Raw genomic sequence first — 26,234 nt, forward strand, 5'->3', positions numbered from 1 at the left:
GACTATTAGAAAGTTGTTAGGAACTTTCTAGCAGGTGGCTTTCACTTTCCAACTGAACTTTCACCTAAAAGGCTAAACATAATTACTTTCATATAGAAAGTGAAGAGATATTCATATAGAATATCTCACGCTCTTTTTCCTTCATTTTTCTCCCTTCTCCTCTCCTCTTTCTCTCTTGTCCTTTCCACTCTTTCTAACACCTTCTTCCATTCTTTGTTTAACTTCAGTCCCCCATTCCAGTTCATTGTGTCTTCTTCACCTTCCTTCTCTATTTCCTTGGCTTCCTTCCATTTTCTCACTAGCATTCTCTTCTCCCTTCCTATCTGCTTAGCCTCATCCCACTCTATGTCATGTCCTGTTTCTCTCGTGTGTTTAAATATCGCATTCCTCTCTCTCTTAAGTCGTACATCATCCCTATGTTGTTTCATCCTGTCTTTCAGCCTTTTTTTCCGTTTCTCCTATGTACACACACTGACATTCTTTACATTTCACTTCGTATATAATCCCTTCCTCTTCCTCTTCTCTGTTCTCCTTTTTCTTGCTTGCATTCTTTGCTATTCCTAAGATGCTTCTCCCTCCCTTCCTGTAAGTTTTAATTCCTGCTTTCCTAAGTACTTTGCATATCTTTTCTGTGGTCTTCCCCATACTCTTTATTCCAAACCTTCTCTCCTCTTTTTCTTTCTCTTCCAATTCTCCCCTTCCTCTTTTCTTCCTTCTTCTGTTTATGTCCAGTCTATCCTGCTTCTCATAGCCATTCTTTTCCAGCTGTTTCCATAGGCTATTTATTTTGCCTTCTTTTTCACATTCTTTCATGCATATTTTCTTGATTCTGTCCTCCATATTCTTTATAAAATTTATTTTTGTCACCTCACTTACATCACTTCTTTTGTGGCAGAATACCCCTGCTGCACACTTCTTCTGATGCCAAGTGGTTTCAATTTCTTGTCCTCTCTTCCTTTGCATCAATATATCTAGGTAGCTTAATTTGTCTTCTTCTTCTATTTCAAGTTCCAATAATATCCCTCTTTCTTCATCTTGTATTTCTTTGGCAAAAATGTCGAGCTGCCTCTTCGTTCCCTTCCATATGCCAAAACAATCGTCCACATATCTGCAAAACAGAATTATTTTGTCACCTCCTTTTTCTATCACTTTCTTTTCCCATTCATTCATAACCAATTCAGCCAATGCTGGGCTTAGGCTAGAACCTATATTTAGTCCTTCACTCATTAACATTATTTTATCTCCCATTATACTGTAACCGTTATTCCAAATGGTTTCCAGCCCATTCACTACCCTTTCACTATCCCATTCTCCTATAATTTCTTGTCCTATTCTCTTTTTAATAATGTCCAAAACGTGTCCCCTCTTGATGCTCGGGAACATACTTTTCACGTCTAAGTTAAACATTGTCGTCTTCATCTCTTTTAACTTAAGTCCTTTTATGAGGTCTACTACTTGTTCACTGTTCTTAACTGCTCTGCTTTCTTGCTGTGTTACTAACACTTCAATAACTTTCTTTAATTTCTTTTCCAAAGATTCCAAAATATTGTTTCTGCAGTTCATTACTGGTCTTAACTTTATCTCCTCTTTGTGGATCTTTGGAAAGCCTTTCAAACTAGGTAGTCTTCCTGTCTCCTCTATGCATTTCTTGAATCCTCTCCTCCTACAGTCTTTTATGACCCTTTCTTTTATAGTTTGTTCTTCTCCTGTTCCACAAATCTTCTCATATCCGTTTTCTTTTAGGTCTTCAAACTTCCTCTCGTACCATTCTCTTTGCATCACCACAATTGCTCCTCCTTTATCTGCCTGCTCTATCACCACATCTTTTCTTGTCTTCATTTTCTTCATCCCTTCCCTTTCTTTTTGACTCAAAGACATTTTTGCCAAAGAAATACAAGATGAAGAAAGAGGGATATTATTGGAACTTGAAATAGAAGAAGAAGACAAATTAAGCTACCTAGATATATTGATGCAAAGGAAGAGAGGACAAGAAATTGAAACCACTTGGCATCAGAAGAAGTGTGCAGCAGGGGTATTCTGCCACAAAAGAAGTGATGTAAGTGAGGTGACAAAAATAAATTTTATAAAGAATATGGAGGACAGAATCAAGAAAATATGCATGAAAGAATGTGAAAAAGAAGGCAAAATAAATAGCCTATGGAAACAGCTGGAAAAGAATGGCTATGAGAAGCAGGATAGACTGGACATAAACAGAAGAAGGAAGAAAAGAGGAAGGGGAGAATTGGAAGAGAAAGAAAAAGAGGAGAGAAGGTTTGGAATAAAGAGTATGGGGAAGACCACAGAAAAGATATGCAAAGTACTTAGGAAAGCAGGAATTAAAACTTACAGGAAGGGAGGGAGAAGCATCTTAGGAATAGCAAAGAATGCAAGCAAGAAAAAGGAGAACAGAGAAGAGGAAGAGGAAGGGATTATCTACGAAGTGAAATGTAAAGAATGTCAGTGTGTGTGTACATAGGAAAAACGGAAAAAAAGGCTGAAAGACAGGATGAAACAACATAGGGATGATGTACGACTTAAGAGGCCATATCATGGGCAGCGGAAAAACAGACCTTCATTCAGAACACTTATACTCAAAAACTATTTGAGGCATTTGAATATGCTTTGTGGTGAATTGATCAGAAAGGATGAATCTTAACAGTGATTATCGAAATTTTTTTATCACTTCCATATTTTAATAGATATTAGCTGTCAAATATCTCAGTTTTTGGATCGGTGTATAGAGCCCGATTCTAAGTTACTGTAAAAATTTAACCTTGCAAGCCTTTCTTGCATCCTTCCTGAGTAAACTGATTTTTTTATTTTTCAAATTGAGAGGCCCATTGTGACAATACGCCATTGCAAACATTGATATGCATTTTCAAACACCTTTGAGAATGGCTTTATTCGAGCCATAGCGGGGCTGGCCATCGGCTGGCGGGGTTATGTTCAAGTCCTACAAGTTCAGCCGTCTGCCGATAGATGACTCTGACCAGGTTTTACTACTGTGGGCGTGGCTTGGATTACTTCTTCTTCTACCCTTGGCATTGTCTTTTCCCTTGGGGGCAGCTTTTGACCGTGCTCCGACCATTTCGGAAAATCCAAAGTTGATTTCCTTCACCCGGCTGTTTTTTCATTGTGTTTCATTTGTCTTATTTCTATTTTCCAAAAGAATAAATACATTAATACAGAGACTGTCCCAATTGAATTTTACATAAATTATAGCAAAATTAAATTTGTTTTAAGTCAATTACATGCTCAAATAGGATAATCGGGACTGGGGCTACAGGATACAGTGGGATCCAGACCACTGTGTAGTTCTACCACGGATCAAACCTGAGACCCCTTGAATACAAGGCGAGATAATTACTACTAATTTCATCGAGGAAACTCGAGGACTTATTTGGGGAGGGGTCCGCAAGTGAAAAAATTAAATAATGAAAATATATTTGTGTAGCATTTATTACATAATCGATGGTTATAATTTCCTTTGAACTTATTGATTGATTTGTTGTTTCTAAGTCCACTTTTTGCACAGAAAGGCTAATCGGGACTGGACTTGCAGCTTAAAGTGAGATTCGAACCACTACTTGCATCCACCGGGTATCCAACCCGGGATTCCTTGATTACAAGGCAACGACGATACCACTGCGACATCGAGGAGGCCCATTCTTTGAATTTATTGGAAGAAAGATTGGAAGTAGGGGGCTTAGAAGGACAGTACCAATTACCAAAGATTTATGCTTGCACGCTACTATTTATAACAATATGCATAAAATATTAATCAGGAACTTTACTTTTCGCTAACCGGATCTAACATTCTCTTTTATTCAATAAATATTCAATTCTTCATCAATTTGAAATGAATTTCTTTGCCAGGGCAGTTGTTTTTTATGCAAATTATGCCGATCTTAACTACAGGTAAGCTAGATAATGAATACTTGCTGTTATCCGATCTTTTTACCTATTTATGTGATAATAATATAATTTTAACTTAAACATCATATTATTATTATTATTCCTGACAATTGGTTCGGTGTATTTCTAGATACGTGCCTTGGGAGGCCCTACAGAAATTACAGCGAAAGGAAGTGAGACAGTCGGGTACTCTTTCAAACTCTAAATCTTGTTCTTGTCCCAAGTTATGTAAACGCTCTCTCGTTTTCGTCTCGATCTCTGAATATAATTTCAATTATAGTCACATTAACTTCAACTCATTTCAAAAATACAATTTGTGTCTATACAAAGAACACGCTTGGGCAATACATTCACATTTAGAGAACACCGATCTATTTCATAAAGAGATAAGACAACTATGCTGAAGGTAGATATTTAAATTTTAAATATAATTCACTGCACATTCAATTATACTATATGTAATGTTATGTTATAATAATGGAACCTACATCTTGCAATTTTTTTAATTCTAGTTTCATTAATATTTTACTTTGGATATTATGTGAATACATTAATCGTGATGGAGAGAGAAAACACATGGGAACGACAAGTGACCAGCGACACGTGTCGCTTGAGAATTTCACCAATCGAGCGTAGGCATGTGCGTCCTGTCATGCCGCTACAGTGCGAAACGTTGCTGCTGATTGGCTCGTTCCCAAGCAACATATGTTGCTTGTCGCTTCGGTGTGAGTTCTCCCTAAGAGGGCGAGTGACAATGAATTCAATTACATCTTCATAGCTTGTTCATGACTGAAAGAAGCTACTCGTGTCGCATGTCGCTCGGACTGGGACTTTCTCTCAATATCGTGTATCATGTCGACTCGGTTTGTTGTTCGTGCATGTTTTGCTTTAAACTGTATAGGCTCTTGTTGCTTGATGTGAATGTTCCGTGTCGCTTGGGAACGAGCCAGGTCAACAGCAACGTTTCTCAATGTAGCTGCAGACCGAAGTGATAAACGACACATACCTCTAGAGAACAATCCAATCAACAGCAACGTCTCACACAGCTGAAGAATAACATGTCACACAAGCCTGCGTTCAATTGGTGAAATCCTCAAGCGACACAGATATTTCACACCATCTAAAGCAAAATATTCACTGTGCATGCGCGAACAACAGGCCAGGGCGACACGATGGACGGTATGAAAAAGAACTCAGTCCTAGGGACACACAAGCAACAGACAACACAAGCTGAATGGTTGATTGCGTTTATTACTGAGAGCCAGTTACCAAGAGACACGTGTCGCTTGTCGCGTGTTGCTTCGATATCAAATATCCCTAAAAGTAAGCAGCTTTTGAAGCACAGTATGAATAGTTAGTAGGTAAACAGAAGTGACAAAACATATGATTGATAGATAGATAGATAGATAGATAGATAGATAGATAGAAAAAATTGACTATAAATCCGCACCCTAATCATAACTTATTAAACATATCAAAACATATTTTTCATTCATCAATTTTTTACGCTTACAATAACCTCTAATTATTACTAAATCAATTTTTGTATTTTCCATCTAATATCTTATTATATTTAGCTCTTGCCAGTAGGCACTTCATCTTCTTATGTATATATATTTTTTGGCCTCCATCTCATCAGACTTATCATTTATTAATTTCCTCAATTATCTCATCCAACTCGTTTGTATTTCCACCCTTCTACACAAGAGTTGTAGCTTTCCTGGCGACGTCAATCGACGTTAGCTTCCATCGTATACATTGCTCTCGTCTTCAGGGATGAGATGTTGTTGCTATGTATGTGCTCGAAACGTTGGAAGATAACGACGATTTAATCTGGCTGGTACACCTGTTCAAACCCTTCTACATGCTAAATTGAAACAACAATATTTCGTAATCATTAAACAGGATGGAATAAATAGCGGGGAGGCTTTTGTAATATTAATAATTTGAATTACTTCCCCATTTAAAATTGAGCATCCTCATTGGCTCAGTGGTAGCGTCGTCGCCTTGTAATCAAGGGATCCCGGGTTCCATGCCTGGCTCAGTCCCGATTAGCCTTACTGTGCATAAAGTGGACTTAAAACACGAAATCAATAAATCATTAAGAATTAATTTTAAAATTTTATAATGAATTTCGGGTGAAAGATTCAATATACTAACCTCCATTATTAATTCAATGCCTAGAGAATTATAAAAAATGGGGGGGGGTTGTATTTATATACACGAACGCTCGGGAGCCAATATAAGTTTACAACCTGCAAATCGGGTTTTCTCTACCGATTCAATCAATTCAATATCTCCCATGTTGTTTGTGTTGCACCTGATTCAAAATCGGTCATAATTTATTTCGGAAATTAGTTTTTGGAGGATAAAGACCATCGATAGGAGAGCTTGCCTGCCGTTCGATTCCCGGAGGAGAGGGTGAGGAAAGTGGCCCCTTCCACTGCATGAGGTGCATCTACGTACAATGACTCTACTATATAACTACGTGGGAGCATAGAGACGATTTGCATCGCCTCTATAAATAAGCGAGACTGTGAATATGTAAAGAGACACCACCACCCACCCACCAATATGCCTTCAAAACACATTGCATAATGCAGGTTGGTGGCTTTACCAATTTCTTTCAAATACAAGTAGTTAATTATAGTAACAAAACATCTTTTTATATATAATTGGATTTCTTAAAATTACAATAAAATAACAAAGCAACCAATTTTGTTGTAATTATATAAAGAATAAGTTAACATAGGCCAGAATCGGTAAACTTCCCGTTCGGACAAATGTCGCAGTTGAAGTAGTGGTCTAAACAGGCAAAAAAATTGCTTACTGACATGTAATCTGACTTAAATTTGGCATAAAGCAGAAGTCTATTTTTTAGTTTGAAAGACCTTGTGACATTTGTCGAGCCGGGATGAAGTTCTTCATAACTAATGGGATAAAGAAGAAGGAAAATTTAATTCGTAACACTACTAACGGACTTATTACGCCATTCGCATGATGTAATTAATAAACACAATAATTCTAATTACATGATTATTAAAAAGCAAACATTTCTTTGTAAATAATAATGTAAAATGTCTGTTTTTGACTAATCCCTCCCCTGTTGTAGGTTTGTTATCCATGAAATATCAATCTGGAATTTTTTGTTTCACAGGTACCTGTCATAGAGTAATCTTTACGCTGTAAATATCAATTTTTTTAGCTCCCCGATCGGAGACATCTGGCTCAAAATTTTGAAAAAAGAGAATCAAGAAATGATCAAAGAGCTATAACAGTAATTCAGCCGAAATACTCTGATATTACGTAACTTCCCTACCAAAAATTTCCTAAACTTTGAATTTTGGTCAAAATCAATATGTTGAAAAAATACGCGAAACATACAATGTAGCTTGAAATGTGCTGAAAACAATGTTTTTTACCCAAGCTATCATTTTTCTTAGATGAGTTATCATAATTACCGCAACTGTCTACAAAGGCTAAAAATGCTGCAATTTTTAAACGAAGTCATGTAAAGGAAAATACTACCCTTGCATAGGGGTTACAACAACAAAAATATAGGCTATATAAATAGAAAAAGTTGACCATTTTCTCAATTATTATCTTTTTGGACCACATGATATTAAATGGCCATATTTTGCTTTAGACCTAATATTAATTAAAATATGCAAGTTTGATTAAATTAGTGCATACATTGTGTATCAGTGAAAGTTTTATAAAAATAGATCAAATACATTCACAGAGTTGGTTTTATGCAAGGATAATGTTGGAAAATTTTTCGCTTGAAATCATTCTCACTGAGAATCGAACCTGGGTTTACTACGTGGCAGTCCGATGTCATATTTTCTCTGCTTTCTCATATATCAGTATTTACTCAGTTCCATATTTTTTAACATTCACATTCAGAACATAAACATCCATGTCTTACTCGGGATTCGAACCCGGGACCCCTGCTGTCGTAGCACGCTGTGCTAACTACCTCGCCCCGGAGGTCAAATAGTAGACTACTGGGACTCCTTACTCGTTGAAGAGAAGCTTCCACAATTATGTATGTTACAAGCCACATATTGTTGCTGCAGGACTCTATTTTATCGTCTGGAATTTTGACACGAAATGGTAAGATCAGCTTTTGGCAATGAAGACCCGAACAGCAAAACCTAGGACATGTCTGAGGAAAGAAATGCCAAGGGTTTTACGACCTGTCAATCACTAACTGCCCGTGTACAGGAGGAGGCGTGTTCTTGAGGGCCTCGCGAAGCGGGCCTGGACAAAACATCTGGTGGTGTAAACGCTGTGCGTGCTCTATCGGCAGAAGGAAGGCGAATTCGGAAAAGGCCTTTCCATGATATACAGTCTTAAGAGAGAGAGGAATGTGATATTTAAACACACGAGAGAAACAGGACATGACATAGAGTGGGATGAGGTTAAGCAGATAGGAAGGGAGAAGAGAATGCTAGTGAGAAAATGGAAGGAAGCCAAGGAAATAGAGAAGGAAGGTGAAGAAGACACAATGAACTGGAATGGGGGACTGAAGTTAAACAAAGAATGGAAGAAGGTGTTAGAAAGAGTGGAAAGGACAAGAGAGAAAGAGGAGAGGAGAAGGGAGAAAAATGAAGGAAAAAGAGCATGAGATATTCTATATGAATATCTCTTCACTTTCTATATGAAAGTAATTATGTTTAGCCTTTTAGGTGAAAGTTCAGTTGGAAAGTGAAAGCCACCTGCTAGAAAGTTCCTAACAACTTTCTAATAGTCTGGAGGGAGTAATGTTTGTGTATATATAATACCCTTTTTGGTGTATCTTGTTACTTTTGTACTTGATACAGAGTCTGATGAAGACCTTGCTAGAAGGTTGAAACGTTACGTTTTAGTTTATGTTTTTAATAAAATTAAATTACTGCCTTGGTCAGCATATTTAGTTTTTCACAATTGGTAAGTACAAACCGTGCGAAACACAAAATATCCGATTTTAATGTGTCTCCGATCTATGAAACTGTTACCTTATATTTTAACATGGAGATGATGATTATGTTCACTTAAGTTTCAATTTCACTGCATCTTTCACTTCACGATCCATATTTGAGATCCTACTTCCACAGATAAATTACAGTTATATGTGTACTACTCAGCTTCGAGAGTATACCACTCGTTTTGCCCATTTGAGCATTATTTGCTCAAGCGAAGAAGCTCCATTCCGTACGCTATCTAGCAGCGAAATTCTCTCACTGCATCACTCTACTGTGCATCTAGGACCAACAGAACAAGGGAACATAATGCTTACTATTGAGAAAACTGACCAGTCTAAGTGACATACAAGCAACATGAGCTGCTTGTTGCGACACTTTGATATGGAAGGTTGCATTTATTTCTGAAGGTTCCTTTCTAAGTGACCTGTTACAAGCTCCCAAAAACATATATATCTTGGAAAAGTTTCACACTGACTTTGAAAAGAGAACACCACCAGATGTGTTTGCCAAGAAAAGAATTTTACAATAGTGTCTTGATAATCCATATAATCAGAGGCAAAAAAATATGAGTTTCCTTCTAATAAGTGCTCAAATAAGTGGGTTTATAAACAGAAATGATTCAACGTCCTGAAACAGAAGACACTTGACTATTTCTTTAAAGTGTAAGTTCAATGTTGTTTAACTATTTTTTCCTAACATCATTGCTACAACTGTACTAAGCAATTGTAAGTACAATATTCACAAGACTGTACAGGGTAATTAATAATTCTTCCAGGGTTTCAAACCTTTGTAGTACAAGAACTATACCACATACAGCAAAAAGATGCATGTCCATACATAAAGAATCTATCAAAGTTTGGTATGTACTTTACAGGTGTTTGATATGTGCACCCCTGATAATGCGGAAGATATCAATTCTGAAAACAAGTTCCTGCCACACACGTCCCAACATATCCTGATGGATGTGTTGCACCACAACATGAGGATTTTCCGTACCCCAAATGCATACATTTTGACTGTTCACATTTTCAAACAAATTAAACATGACCTAGTCACTAAAAATAACTTGCTCATCAAAACCATCTTCCTCTTGGTTCGTTTGGAAATCCAGCCAGAACTGGAAACGACGATTGTGATCCTGGAGACTCAGCATCTGCAACGGCTGCACCCGGGATGATTTCACATTAAAACATTTGCATAGAGTATGCCACACAGTTGGCTGTGATGCCTGCAATTCCCAATTCTCATGAAGTGTTAGCCTTTTAGGGTTCCTGTAAAATATTTCTTGCACAAGGTTCACGTTCTCAGCAAATGGTCCCACCCAGCCTGTTTGTTTTGCATCGTACAGGCAGCCAGTCTTCTCGAACTTGTTGTACCATGCATGAACTGTCTTGTCCGTAGGTACTTCTGTTTTACATTTTGTACAAAATCTCCATTGTACCCTGCTGTACCAGTGTATGCCATGTTTGAGGTACACTGCCACCTAGCAGCTAAATCTACAAATATGTGATGGGGCCTATTACAAGTGCAAACTTGGAGAGATTCTATATGTACTGATATGCACCTTTTTTGCCATATGTGCTATAATTCTTGTACTATAAACATTTGAAACCCCAGAAGGAATTATCAATCACCTGTATATCACATTTTCCACATACTGTAGTTTCTTGTTATTTTGTTTTTGCCTCTTCTGATTTTACCTAGTTTATTCCATATAGTCCAAGCTTTTTTGTAATTTGAGGTAGTTTGATTTAGTCACAGTTTGCAATTTTTTTTAAAAAAATGTGTAAAACTGCATGTATGTGTTTTTTTTTGGCACAGTAAATATAGATTATATATGGATGTGAAAAGTGTTTTATGGTAAACCACTTTCAAGCAAAAAAAAAATTGTATGTAAGTATTCAATTTTCTGTTTCTGATAGTGCATATATGAACGTACTTTGGAAAAGTTCGTTGAGTGTGTTAATGAAACTATATAATAATTTCAGTAACATTTCTTCCAGTAAAAATAAAACATTTTCCATGTACTATATAATTGCAAAGTAAAATATTTTTTACAGTCTTTGCAGCTGAAATTTGGAATTTTTTAAATAATAGTTTGCAAAATATTATCAGCTGCCATGTTAATTTATAGCTCAATGATAATTACACTATTTACTGTTTAACATGATTGGTGCAGGTGCGACTTACTCACGTAGTATAAATTATCTGTACAATATAAAGGGAAAAGTCTTTTATAAGATCCCTAAAAGTACTTACGTTGGTTGAGTATATGATTTCCGTGAAACTACTCCCTTCATCAGGTAGATATGCTATGCCAATTTAATTATACCATTGGCTGTGGTAATATCCATAAGTACATATAGGTATTTTATAAAGGATTTTTTCTTTTTATATTCTACTGATAATTTAATGTGTCTAATGTCTAATGTGTTTCTATTTGTCTTGTGTAGTATCGGTGGTGTGTATGTATGTGTCTTGTGTTGCAGTTGTGCTGTCTAGTATGTTTGTGTAGTAGTTGTGCTGTCTAGTATGTTTGTTTTGCGTAGTAGTAATTTGTTTGTGTTTGTCTTGTGTAGTAGTTGTGGTGTGTTTGTGTTTATATTGTGTTATAGTTGTGATGTGTTTGTGTATGTCTTGTGTAGTAGTTGTGCTCTCTAATGTGTTTGTGTATGTCTTGTGTAGTAGTTGTGCTCTCTAATGTGTTTGTGTTTGTCTTCTGTAGTAGTTCCTCCATTCATATTGGGGGTTAGGCGTAGAGCTGACAACTCTGCACTGTAAAAAGACATGTCAAGAATCAGCAATATAAGGCCATGGATGTTCCCAAGGTAAAATATTCCGGAGGTAAAATAGTCCCCCGTTCGGATCTCCGGGTGGGGACTACTTTGGGAGGTCCCTGGACTAAGGATAAGATCTACTTTAGGAATAAGGATATTAAATTAGGCACCTGGAATGTTCTGAGCCTTTACCGGCCTGGGGCATTTCAGTGTACAGTTAATGAGATAGTTAGGTATAAATTAGATGTAGTAGCTGTCCAGGAAGTTAGGTGGCCAGGAGAAGGGAATTGTAAAACTAAAAATTATACTTTTTTCTATGGTGGTACTGAAAATCATAATTTTGGAACAGGCTTTTTCATAAATAATAGAATTATCTCGGCTCTTAAAACAGTAGAATTTATTAATGATAGGATATCATATGCAGTTTTACAGGGTAGGTGGTGTAAAATTATTTTAATAAACATACATGCACCAACGGAAGATAAAGATGATAATACTAAAGATGATTTTTATACAGAGTTAGAACAGGTCTTTGATAAATTTTCTCAGTATGATATGAAAATTCTGTTAGGTGACTGTAATGCACAGATTGGCAAAGAAGACACATTTAAACCCACAATTGGTAAAGAAAGTCTTCATGAATTAAGTAATGATAATGGTATAAGATTGATTACTTTTGCAACCTCAAAGAATTTAATTGTGAAAAGTACCACTTTTAAACATAAAGATATCCATAAATATACCTGGTCTTCTCCAGATGGTAAAACTCATAATCAGATAGATCATATTCTCATTGATAAGAGAAGGCATACTAGTATAATTGACGTTCGTACACATAGAGGTGCTGACTGTGCCAGTGACCATTATTTAGTAATTGCTAAATTAAGAGAAAGACTCTCAGTGATAAATCATAAGCAACAAAATCTAAAAATTCTAAAATTTGATACAGGAAAGTTTACTGATGAAAGAATTAAGAAAGATTACCAAATTAAACTGTCAAATAGATTTGATGTTTTGCAGGATTTAAATGATGATGAAAATATAAATGAAACAGACGTAAATAAGAATTGGGAGCACATACGTAATGCAATAGAATCAGCAGCTAAAGAAAGTATAGGATACCATAAACCGAGAAAAAGTAAGCCATGGTTTGATAATGAATGTCATAATCTAATAGAAATAAGAAATCAGGCTAGACTTAGGTGGTTAAATAACTCTGATGATACAAATCTAAACAATTATAATAGAATAAAGCGAGAAGTTAACCGCACGTTTAGAAGTAAAAAACGAGATTACTTGAAAAGCAAAATTAACGAAATTGAAACAAACAGCAAAAATAAAAATATCAGAGATTTATATAAAGGTGTAAATGAGTTTAGAAAGGGGTGGCAACCTAAAGTAAACTTGATAAAAGATAAAGACGGTGATTTTCTAGCTGACCCAAGCGATATTCTAAATAGATGGAAGAACTACTTTAATGACCTTTTAAATGTCCATGTAGGAGATAAATCAGAAGTAAATGAAGTCCACACAGCAGAACCTTTAGTTCCAGAACCTAACTTGACTGAAGTTAAAGATGCTATTAAAAGGCTAAAGAATAACAAAGCACCTGGCATTGATTTAATACCAGCTGAGTTAATTAAATATGGTGGAAATTCATTAATATGTCAAATTCATAAATTAATTTGTTTAATATGGAATAAAGAAGAAATCCCTCAACAGTGGAAAGAATCCATAATTGTTCCTGTGTTTAAAAAAGGTGATAAAATGAACTGCAATAATTACCGTGGAATTTCTCTACTCTCAACAACATATAAAATATTATCTAACATTCTTTTAACAAGACTAACCCCATATGCTAATGAAATTATAGGTGATTATCAATGTGGATTTAAACGCAACAGATCAACTACAGATCAAATTTTTCACATCAGACAGACACTCGAAAAAAAGTGGGAATATAATCAAAATGTCCATCAGCTATTCGTTGATTTCAAAAAAGCATATGATTCGGTCAAAAGAGATAAATTATATAATATATTAGTAGAGTTTGGAATACCTAAGAAGCTTGTTAATATGATAAAAGTATGCACCAGTGAAACAGAAAGTAAAATTCGTGTGGGTATTAATATGTCTGACAAATTTACAATTCATGATGGGTTAAAACAAGGAGATGCATTATCTCCAGTGCTCTTTAATTTTGCCTTAGAATATGCTGTTAGGAAGGTAAACGAAACTAAAGAAGGACTAAAATTAAATGGTGTGACTCAGTTGTTAGCATATGCAGATGATGTAGACTTACTGGGGGATGATGTGAATACAATTAAGAATAATGCTAAAATATTTTTCAAAACTGCTAAAGAGATAGGTTTGGAAGTTAACAAAGAGAAAACTAAATATATGCTTACAGACCGAAACCAAGTGTTAGATAATAATCAAAATCTAATTATTGGTAACAACTCGTTTGAAACAGTTTCCAAATTCAAATACTTAGGAGTAATATTAACAAATGAAAATTATATTAAAGAGGAAATAAAAAGTAGGCTTAATTCAGGAAATGCATGTTACTTCTCTCTTCATAAACTTTTGTCTTCTCGTTTAATATCTAAGAAACTAAAAGTTAAAATATACAAAACAGTAATTTTGCCTGTAGTATTATATGGGTGTGAAACTTGGTCTCTTACATTGAAAGAGGAACATAAATTGAGAGTATTTGAAAATAGGATCCTTAGGAAAATCTTTGGACCTAAAAGGGATGAGGAGACAGGTGAGTGGAGAAGGTTACATAATTTAGAACTACATAATTTGTATTCATGTCCAGACATTATTAGAATAATTAAATCAAGAAGACTTAGGTGGGCAGGCCATATGGCACGAATGGGAGAGGAAAGAGGAGTTTACAGGATTCTTGTTGGGAAACCTGATGGTAAGAGACCAGTAGGAAGGCCAAGACGAAGATGGAGGGACAACGTTGAGATGGACCTAAGGGAAATCGGTAGGGATGGAAAAGAGTATATAGATCTTGCACAAGATAGGGACAGATGGAAGGCCTGTGTTGCTGCAGCCATGAACCTTCGGGTTTAAGAAGGCTAGAGAGTTAGTTAGTTAGTTAGTTCAGGTCCTGTCCAAATCCATTGAATTATTGGGATGCTACTGTACTGTCTGTTACATGTAATTTATGACTTTTTATTATTTTGAAAAGTATCAATCACTCCCTCTCACCCTTAATATATTTTATGATTAAAAATTTTCTAATAAATACGTATTTCTGAAATGTTCAATATATCTTCAAGTTTGTGGATGAAATTCTTCAAAGTCCCAGGACTTAGTTTTGTGATAAATTAATGGAACAACATGCTACACTAATAATGTACAAAACTTTTAATATTTACAGCATTGTTAACTATTGATTACAGCTTCCTCTGTACAGAAGAGATACAACTTCTTTGGCAGTAATGTTACTTTTATAGGTTTTACTTCATAACCTTCGCTGTCAATGGAGACCCACTGCTCTTGTGGCTGAAAACAAGAAAACAGAGTCAAGTTAACATACTTTTAGCCTGGCTCAAGTTAACAATATAGGGATGTTTTAAATGCCTCAATAGACATACCTAGTATGGTAGATGATCTAAGTGAAAAAGTTATGCAAAGTCTCGAAAAGTTCGATCTGTCTAGCACAGACTGATGACAAAACGTTATGTGTGTCCCATCAACTTAATCATTCATCTTCGTCGTCATTATTAACCAAAGAGGAAAGTGATTTAAAAATAACCTAAATAAAAAGGAAGTTCAAAATAGCACAACTAAAACTAAACTCCTTAGTGCAACAGACCTCCACGGTCTAGGGTCTGCTAGATAGTTTTTTTCAATGGGTTACACTTGGTCAGAGCATGAAGTCCCATCCCCTTTGTTTTCTGGCTTTTGAGACCGACACCAATTGTCCTCATGACACTACATCAATGCCAAAAATGTTGCCTGCTCCAACCAGGAATCGAACCCGGGATCGCTCACACTATTTGCCTACGCAGGGGTCCCAAAATAGCACAAACCCAGTTGAGATTCAATCAATGCACAAATACATAAAAATTCCATGTAATTTTCACAAAAAAAACTAATCTATTCATCTACCGATTTTGGTTATTGATTGATTGATTTGGTTTATTTTACTTTGCATATCTGCCACTTTTGGCTAATGAGGATGAGTGATGATATGGTGATATTGATGAAGGGACACTCACAAAGAACAACAATGCCCACGTGGCTGGGATTCGAACCTGGGACCCCTGGCATTGTACTGCGGTCTGTTAACCACTCCACCATGGAGGTCGGCTGATTATAGTGGCTTATTGCCGTAAACCACTTAACCTTTTTCTGATCGAAACAAGTTATCTCTGCACCTACTTTTAGCCGATTCTTGTGTTTACAGCAAAGTGCTGGGATACCGGGAGCCTTAGAAATACATATCAACTTAGTAGCACTAAGTTTGATCTTTCAGAAGCTCAGACTGTTCGACTTTCTTACAACTACAATATACATCTGAATTAGGTATCTATCTATTCCATAAAAGTTACCCTAACACAGAGACATCTGCTGGGTTGTTGCTAAACTACCATATTTCACATAATCATCGCATAATGATCACACCCTGTCTTTTCAGTCCAAAAATTGATTTATAACTTTTAATCTTGTAATGATTGCATCGGTGAGTCAGAGCATTAGACAATGCAACTAATGATAACAGTGCAGAATCTTCGGACACAGATGATTAAATTTTGTAATTTCATATTTCTCGACAGTGTAGTAAATTTTCTCAAGTGTAATATTTCGACTATAATGCCCAAGACATTAACAACTTATGTTTTAGCTTTTATCTGACTAGAGGGCCTCTCCGATGGCACAATGGGTGTGTCATTGCCTTGTAATCAAGCTAGCCCAGGTTTGATACCCGGTGGAGGCACATAGTGGTTCGGATCCCACTTTAAACTGTAGGTCAAGTTCTGATTAGCCTTACTGTGCACAAAGTGGACTTAAAACACAAAATCAACACAATCAATTATCTGACTGGAAAAATGTCCATTAAATTGTCACGAGAAAATTATGTGCATGGTTTATTTAATTTTAACATATAAACATGAGTATTCTGTGCACCCTAATCTTACACCAAAGGCAGTTTAGTAATAAATTACTTTTAAGTACCAGTAATACCGGCACAACTTTAAAAAAAAATCACAAATATTCCACATGCAACTGAGCAGTCTTACTCTTTCTATAGTCTTTGATGTAACCATTTGAATTGGCCTATCAATTCCACCGTAACCTCTACAATTACAGCTCTCACATCCTCATACAACCTCACATTCATGTACCTTTTTTAGACTTCTAGGCTTCAACAGCAACTCCCTGGCTAACAGTTTCTTTTCAACTGATGGAGAATTTCCATTCTGCCGCCGCCACCCTTCAGAGATGAAATCTGTGACACCAATCTCTTTAGGACCTGCAAGAGAGAAAGAGAGAGGCATCAAAAATGGGTCCACTGACTTATCTATCATAACAACACACTAAATCAGTTTGGCTTATATTGCAGTTCTTGCACTTGCCAAACATTGATCTTTTTTCTATCTACTGTCAACCCTGCAAAAATGCATGCACATCATGCTAACCACTTGTCGAGGAAGACCTATCAGCACCAGAGAGAGCAACGTGCAGAAGATTCTTCATTGTTTCATTCAGCAGGAAAGATGTAGGAAATAGATGACAAACTATGAAACCAGCAAGGCTCCGATAAAAATCATCAAGCTAACACAGGAAGGAACTGACCCAGAGAATAGACGTAATAATCCTGAAACATTGTAAATACATCAGATTAAAAACAGCTCAAAATCTCAAACAGTAGCTATCATTTTCCAGACAGGAACTTGACAATCAGGAATGCAGTGTCAGACATTACCTAACCTCTTCCTGGTCACCAACAGCGTAAACATGTAAACAGGTGAAACCCAGGAAGAGGATACAGTTGACTGACTCCGCATTACTTAGTAAAATCTATGACACTAAATATGGGGGACAAGAGAGGTTATGAGCCAGTTTTAGAACGTACTTTGAGAGGGACAGAACGAGGATTGAGCGAGGAAACGAAGGGAGTTGCAAGTCCAACTCTGGAGATATCGTACAGTCACGACCATAATCGCTCATTGCTGAACTTCCATTATGACGGTATCAGAATGAGTACCATCATAATGTGAAAAATAAAATAATTTTATTTCTCGAATTTTACGATTTGAGCTCGTATTTGGTGATTTATATTTGTACAAAATTAATTAGCATCACTTTGGCTTTGATATAACTGAAGTACATATGTAAATTGCACGTATTTAAAAATGTTTTATATCTCAGCGATGTAATTTGGTTAATGAAGTATCATGAAAAATTGCCAATTTATTCATAATCGCACATATGTTTGGTTTCAGCAGCTTTTATTTGCTCATTCATTAACATATGGGTACGGACATGTATTTAAAATGTATTATTAGCATGTACAAACCATTTGAAATTAATTTTGGTTGATTTTCGACAATAAACTTACGATTTGCTATAAGGAGCGCCTTGAAGAGTAATCCAAAAGTTGTGAAGTAATCCTAAAATTGTGAAACATAGCCAACTCACATAAAGGGAAAAATCTAAGTGGCGCGTAAATAACCTTTTTCCCACCAAAATTGTAAAACTTAAAATTACTGAAAAAGGTAAAAAGAAAATACATAAACATGTGATAGAATATTGTAATATCTATTTTATTGTATCTAATTTATTTTACATGCGTTTTCATGCATAATATCTGTACAATTCAAAAATTGTCATTTGAAAAGTATTCGCAAGTTTGTATTCTGTGCTGAAAGTTGTAACAGTGTGAGTTTGGAGACACTGCTTCATCTTTAAGATCACGGACGACGAGAATGGAGTCACTAAATATTTCGGAGAACTAAATTGGAAATATTTTATGTAAAACAACAAGATTTGTCCAGGAAGGGTGACAAAAATGTCACAAAAAGAGCAGTAACGGTTTTTCAATCTTCAGAAAGGCCGTGAAGAACCTAAAAAGTGAATAGGACATTAAAAAGTGACCGGTCCATAGGACGTTAAAATGGCAGCCATCTTATCTTCATAACGAGCCAACAGATAAGTATTGTGGATATATATATGTAGCTACATAAATGAAAGGCCTAGTTTGTTAATATACATAAAGTGTGCACTCTGAATGTGGAAAGTCTGTTGAACGTATAAATACACATAATTCGTCTTGGATTCTACTGTTCATAAACGAGCATTTTGGTGCAGATTTTATCGGTAAAATCTACGCAAGATCGGAAGCAAATATACTTGGCATTAAATTGACTTGAAGCGATAAATGTGAAGACAAACGTGTAATATGTGAAAAAGTTAACGTAATGCAATATTTATGCTTCATTATATATATATATATGAATGTGTACTGAATTTATGTATGAACTTGAAAACTCAGTTGTTTTATTTGTTTAAATACATCGTTCGTTAACACTTGATTTTGGTAATTTTCCTTATATTTTCAAAAGTGAATAAATTATTGTGCCAGTAATTTTACAATATATATAAAATTTTAAACTTGTATTTCTCGTAACTTATGATGTAAAGACTTAAAACCATTTTCATTATTCCTTTTAAAAATATATGACCGTGTCATTCTATAAGCCGAGGAAGAGTGTCATACATATCAGATTATGAGACTCATTTATGTCTCTTAAGTGATAGGAGGAAGTGAAATATGTAAATTGTTCAATTTCTATATCTATATAAATAATTACCAAGTCTGTTTTCATGTCTTAACAATGACACAAGCTGTTGAAGGAAATTTCACATTGGCGGATATTGTAGGGTTAATTAATGCACAAAGTAGTAAACTAGACACTGCTTTGCAAGTACATAATAGTAAACTGGATACTGCTTTGCAAGTGCAAGCAGAACGTAATACCAAAATTGACACTGCTTTGCAGGTGCAAGCAGAGCATAATACCAAGATAGACACAGCTTTGCATGCACTAACCGAAGCAAGTAAGGCTCATACTAATGAGTTTAAAGATCTCAAAATTGATATAGGTCAATTTAGAAATGAATGTATGCTTAGGTATGAGAAAGTAGTGAAAGATTTGCATGCTCTAGACAAGAAAGTGAATGTAGAATTGGTATTGTTAGCAAATGATGTCGATAGCAAAATCGAGAGTGCTTTAGACGACCTGTCAAGGCAATTTGACATGAAGCTTGAGAAATGTTTTAAGGCTTGTGAGGAGAATGATTTGTCTTTATGTACTGTCAGGAAGGATTTGGGATATGTACATACTGCGTTAGATCGGTTGCAAGTTAATAGACCATTAGTGAATAAGATAACTAAGGGTGATCAGCTTGATAAGAGCGATGTTGATTACGAATCAGATGTCGTAAGTCACGTCATTCAGTCATCCAAACTTCCACCTAATGATAATAATCGTAGTGAAGATGATGTTAGTCTACAATATGTTAAGGTTGCTCCAAATAGTGACATGTTGAATGATGGTGCAGTTTCTTATTTAAATGTTAACATTAGAAAGGCTATGTCACTGATCGAGTCTAGTTTAACAACCATGGTCAATCATGTACTGACTCCTGTTACGGTCAGAATAAATATGACATCAAAGAATGGAAATGTGATTTCAAAGCAGGGTGTTTTTCATGAGCTTGATTCTAAACAGGTTGATCTAAATCATGAAAGCCATGAAGGGGTAAGTCGACCTAGTGTTGGTTACATTCCGCATGACTATGGTAAAAGTAGACACCTTTCGGGTGCAATTTCTGATTCGGAAACTGATTGTGATGTCAACTCAGTTCATGATAGTACATGCATAGATGATGGTCCTTATTGTAATACTAGACTTGCTAAAAAGCGAAACAAATCAAAGGGTGACAAGTTAACTAGTAGGGTTAGGCAGGATGTAAGTAATACTCCACAGATGTCTTGTCCAACAAATGTTCCAAATGTTAAACATTCGGAAGTTGATCCGTCAAGAGATACATTAAAGGTTAGGTATAAGCCAATAATTAAACCACAAGATTTGAGGCATTTTACCTCATTTTGATGGTGTTTCTTCTGATATAATACCATCTGAATTTATAGAAAAGGTAGAGGAAAACCTGGAAATTTACAATATTCATGAGAGTGAATATTTGAATTATTTACCTAAATTACTCACAGATTGTGCGCGTACCTGGTACATTGAAAATAAATCAAAGTTTAAGTCTTATTCTGAGTTTAAGGCAGATTTCTTATCCCATTATCAAAATGATAGATGGAAATCTGTAAATTTGACTAAAGTTTTAAATTCTCCTTATGATAAAGACAGCAAGGAGAACTTATTGCAGTTTGCGAATAAGAATTACAAAAAACTAAAATCTATACAACCACATGCTGACGAAGCTCATCTTATAGCTCAGTTATCTTCATTGTTACCTTACAAAATTAGTGAACACTTGGTGGTGAATAACATTCATACACTGAGGCAAACTCTGCAGGCCATAGAAAATTTTCAATCTTTAAAAAATACTCCAATTAGGTATATGGATTCTAATAAAACTTATGGTAACCAAAAGAATAAATCTAAGATAGCTAATGTGTCTATGTTTAAGGAGCAAAATGACCAAAGTACGTCTAACAGAAATGGGTTAAGAAGCTTAAGGTGTAATAATAATGTTGGATCTGCTCGTAAATCCTATGCTAATGGTAGGACATGGGTAAATAATGATCAAATTTCTAGAAGAGTAAATCTTGGTTCGAGGCAGGAAAACTCTTAGATGCTCCTGATACAGGAGGTGTCTTGAGCATCAAAGCGGTTGAAAATCCTCCTTTTCCTAAAGCTCAATATAATGTTCACTCAAGTGAAATAAATAATAATCATCATCGTGATATAGGTGAGTTCTTTCCTAAGTTAGGAGATCATCAATTACTTGGTGACAGTATGCTAGTACGATACGCTAACAGTATCTTAGGTTATAGATGGAATATGAATGAATCTGCTTCCAGATTCATAGGTTTGTGTGTTTCGGGACAAACTATTGATGATCTGCATAGGCGTGTATCAAATGCTAAGAATATCTCAGACAAAATATTGGTCATGATAGGTACCAATGATTTAATTAGGAAACGTAGCTTTGAACAAATGCAGTTATCTTTCAGTAAACTCTTGAATACATTGAAAAGTAAATGTGCTGAAATTTTGATACTGTGTTTGCCACCTCTTCTTAAATATATGTCATTTCCTGATGAACATTTGTGGCAGACATGGAATAATTTCAATCTATATTTGATGTCACTGCACGATGAGTTTAAAGTAAAAGTATACAATATAGCGCCTTTATTCTTCTTAGAGAATGATTGCATAGATAACTCATTGTACCAGAAATTCCTTGGTCACCCGTCCAGAGGTAGAGTAGATATGGTACATTGGAATTATGCAGGAATGACTAAGGTTAGACAATTTTTGTACAGTATGGGTTTTGGCTGTACACCTTGTACATCTAATGATAAAGTGGATAGAGATATAAAAGTGCAAGCTACCGTACACAATGTCAATGTTGGTCATTTTAGGGATGCAAACAGCATTGAATGTTATCCCGATGAGGATAACATTTTGTCCTTGCGGGAAAACTAACAAGCGACCTTTGTTTTCAAGTGGGTGATGAAGGTCAAGTTAATAATCCCACTACTGATTGCATTAATTTAGGGAAATGGGAAGAATTTCATAATAGTGAAGACTATGAATCAAAAGAAATTCCTACACCAATTAATGCTCTCGGCAGTAACACACTTACTGCAAAATTAAAAGTTTTAATTTTTGATAAATTTTATACTGCTCTCTGCGACACTGGCGCAGAAATTAGTCTGCTTTCTAATACTATTTGGAAAGAAATTAATATTAAGGCCAGTAGACCCAGGCTCACACCTGCGGATAATGTGAGATTGATAGATTTTTCTGGTAATAAGAAGACCAAAGTATTAGGTATGGTTAAACTGATCATTCAAATAAGTAATTTGCAATGTTACGTTCAGTTTTTGGTGGTTCACAATTTACAAGTGGATATAATTTTAGGATTAGATGTGTTATATGCACTTCAAGCATCATTAAATTTTAAAGATCAAACAATAACATGTGGCTCCGATGAAGAACGCACTTTCGCGCGCTTCATGCCTATAATTGAAGATGGCAATAATTTGTCTTATTTTGAGTGTTCTCATGTCAATAAATATATTGGCTTTGAGGAAAAATCCATTAAGTTTAAAGATTGTATGAATAAGGTTGATTCGCTTACAAACGAACAAAAAACATTGTTCATGGAGTTACTACTCGAATATCAAGAAATATTTTCTAATAAGCCTGGTTTGTGTAACGATTATGTTCACAAAATGGTTTTAGATACAGATCTACCTATTGTAGGCAAAAATTATCCTATACCTTTTGCTTATAGAGATCAAGTACGTGAACAGATAAAAATCATGCTTGATTGGGATGTTATTGAGTTGTCTAATTCAGAATATCTGTCTCCACTTTTAGTAGTTCCTAAATGTGGGGGAGGTATACGCTTATGTGTAGACCTCAAAAGAGTAAACCAACATGTTAAGCTTATTCAGGTGCATCCCATAAAAATACAAGACTTATTGGTAGAATTCCAAAATTGTAAATACTTCACTTCGGTGGATCTTTTGAATGCTTTTTGGCAAATTAATCTGCATCCTGACAGCAGAAAATATACTGCGTTTATGTTCGAAGGTATCTTATATCATTTTAAAAGAGTTGTATTTGGTTCAGTAAATGGTACAGCTGTATTCGTTGATGCGTTAAATCGTGTGCTTAAGGACTGTAGAGATTTCGTTGTAGTTTATGTTGACGATGTTATCATAAAGTCTCAAGATTTTGCATCTCACATAATGCATGTAAGAACAGTTCTTGAAAAATTGAAGCAGGCAGGCATGACATTGAAACTTGAAAAATGTGAGTTTTGTAGACCGGAAATTAAATTTTTGGGTCACATTATAACTTCGCAGGGGTATAAGAAAGATCCTAAGTATGTAGATTCTATTGTAAATCTGCCTGTTCCCAATTCAGTTAAGCAACTGCAAAAAATCTTAGGTTGTTTTAATTGGTTGAGCAAATACATAAAAAATTATGCCATCATAGCACAACCTATGTATGACTTGTTGAAGGCCGGTAAGAAATGGCAATGGAATGACCAAGCTTCTACAGCTTTTAAAACACTAAAAGATAAAGTTAGTGAACAAGTACTTTTATCTTTTCCTAACTTTTTACACACTTTTTATGTACAAACTGATGCATCAATAATAGGTGTTGCAGGATACTGCTATCAGCTGATTGATGGTAACATCAAACCACTCGGTTTCGTGAGTAGATTGCTCAGAAGTTATGAAAAATCATATACTTCTACAGAATTGGAGGTTTTAGCCATATTGTTTACAATTGATAAGTTCTGTTCACTGTTAAAAGGCAGACATTTTATTATCATAACTGACCATAAGGCACTTACCTGGTTGGAAACTGCGCACACATGGAATGCACGTTTAACTCGTTGGTTTGTACAATTGCAACAGTATTCCTTTCAAGTACAATACTGTAAAGGGTCGGATAATATAATTGCTGATGTTCTAAGTAGAACATTTCCGATGCAAGAAGACCTCTTGTATCATGTAAATTCTTTGCAGTTTAAGGAAATAGTAGAGCCTTTCATTGATATAGAAGATTTGATAATAGCTCAAGAAAAGGATGAAGAATTGAGAGAGATTAAGCAATATATTTTGCACTCTTCAATTCTTAACGATAATCCAAGAAGTAGAACTTGGAACGAGCGTTATCTTCTAAGGGACAATATTTTGTGTGTTAGAGACTTTCATAACGTGCAAAAGATAAGAATTTGTATTCCAATTACATTAGTAGGTTCAATATTGAACAAATTTCATGACTTATCGGGACACTTTGGTGCTAGTCGTACACTTTCTCAAATATATAGATACTTCCAATGGAAAGGTATGAAGAAAGATGTACAACAATATGTAGCAGACTGTGATTTATGCATTCGCACTAAGCCGAATAAGCATCCGTCTAAACATTTAGCCAAAGTACACATTACTGACAAGCCTGGGAAAATATTGTTCATTGATTTACAAGGTCCTTTCACCATGGGTCCTAAACGTGAACGCTTCTTATTTACCATATTGGATGCAGCATCCAGGTATTTGGTGGCATATCCAGTGACAAACAGTAATGCTGTTACGGTACTGAACAAATTGTGCCATGTATATTTTGTACATCTGGGTATTCCAGAAAAAATAATTTCGGATAATGGACCGCAGTTTCGTTCATGTCTTTTTAATACTAAAATGAAAGAATATGGTGTCAAACTTATGTTTACTCCACCTTACCATCCTTCATACAACATGGTTGAACGGTATCATTCGGAACTTAACCGTTTGATGAGAATATTGTGCATGGATAACCATGCAAAATGGCCCCAGCAACTAACCATGGCTTTGCATTGGTTAAACAATGCTATCTCCTCACAAACTGGTTTCGCTCCAATAGAATTAAGGTTAAATAAAGAACCTAACCTACAAGTAGGAAATGTCATGTATGATGATAGTACACATCAGTCATGGAATGACAAACTGCTTATGGCTCAAATTAAAAGTCATGCAGCTAGATCCAAAAAATTAAGCAATTTAAATAGTAAGCAACAAAATAAAATATCAATTTCTTCTGGAAATCTTGTTTTTATCAGAAATAGACAAAGAGATTTGGATGATAATCCAATTAAAAAATATTGTTTTCTGTATGAAGGTCCATACTTGTGTATAAAAAACTTTGGTGACTCTCGTATATCTGCCTTACGTTGCAGTGATGGGATTCTTCTGGAAAACATTGCTATTGAACATGTAAAATTATGGAAATGTTCAAAAGACAAGAAAATTTCTTGGTTGTACACTTTGCAAAATGCAAGTAGCACACATAACGATGTGGTGCAAAATATACTTGATCAAACAATGCAAGAAAAAAGTGTTATTTCTTCATCTGTCATGACAGATGTGTGTACAGTTTGTTCTTGAAACAAACTTACCTTTAGTGAGGTTAGCCTAAGTTGGTAGTATACCTCGTGCAAGAAATAATTATTTATTTCGTAACTCTGGTAGTTATTCCACGCTTTCAAAGGTTGGCCCATAAGTGGTAGTATACCTTGTGCATGAAATAAAAATATTTTAAGGTTGATGACTCTAGTGGTTATCCAGTGTTAAATCAGAGTAATAATTTAGATTTAGTTGTTAGGATTTACCTCATGGACTGTGAGATACTTAATAATAAATGTAAAACAATTTAATGCATTAATTTCACATTTCAGCAATAATTGTTGGTTGAACTGTCTTAGCATACAATTTCACATATATTTGTCCAAAGAACAAGTTACTCAAGTTTTAGACTATGACACCTAGGGAATGGTACCAAAAATCCAAATG

At 35.3% G+C, this 26,234-nt stretch overlaps 1 protein-coding gene across 1 annotated transcript in view; it reads right to left on the reverse strand.

Moving 5' to 3' along the window:
- Positions 1-15,023: 15,023 nt before the first annotated feature.
- Mulk (acylglycerol kinase-like protein Mulk) overlaps positions 15,024-26,234 on the reverse strand; it is a 44,675-nt gene continuing 33,464 nt past the window's right edge. Inside the window, exons 7-8 of the mRNA XM_083125820.1 lie at positions 17,026-17,153; positions 15,024-15,178 (exon numbers count right to left, since the gene is read on the reverse strand). Of these exons, the coding sequence (XP_082981946.1) occupies positions 15,059-15,178; positions 17,026-17,153 (248 nt within the window). The 3' untranslated portion in view covers positions 15,024-15,058. The remainder of the gene's footprint in view (positions 15,179-17,025; positions 17,154-26,234) is intronic.

The sequence above is a fragment of the Lepisma saccharinum genome, chromosome 7 (assembly GCF_977018435.1).
Source record: "Lepisma saccharinum chromosome 7, izLepSacc3.1, whole genome shotgun sequence".
Lineage (NCBI taxonomy): Eukaryota > Metazoa > Arthropoda > Insecta > Zygentoma > Lepismatidae > Lepisma > Lepisma saccharinum.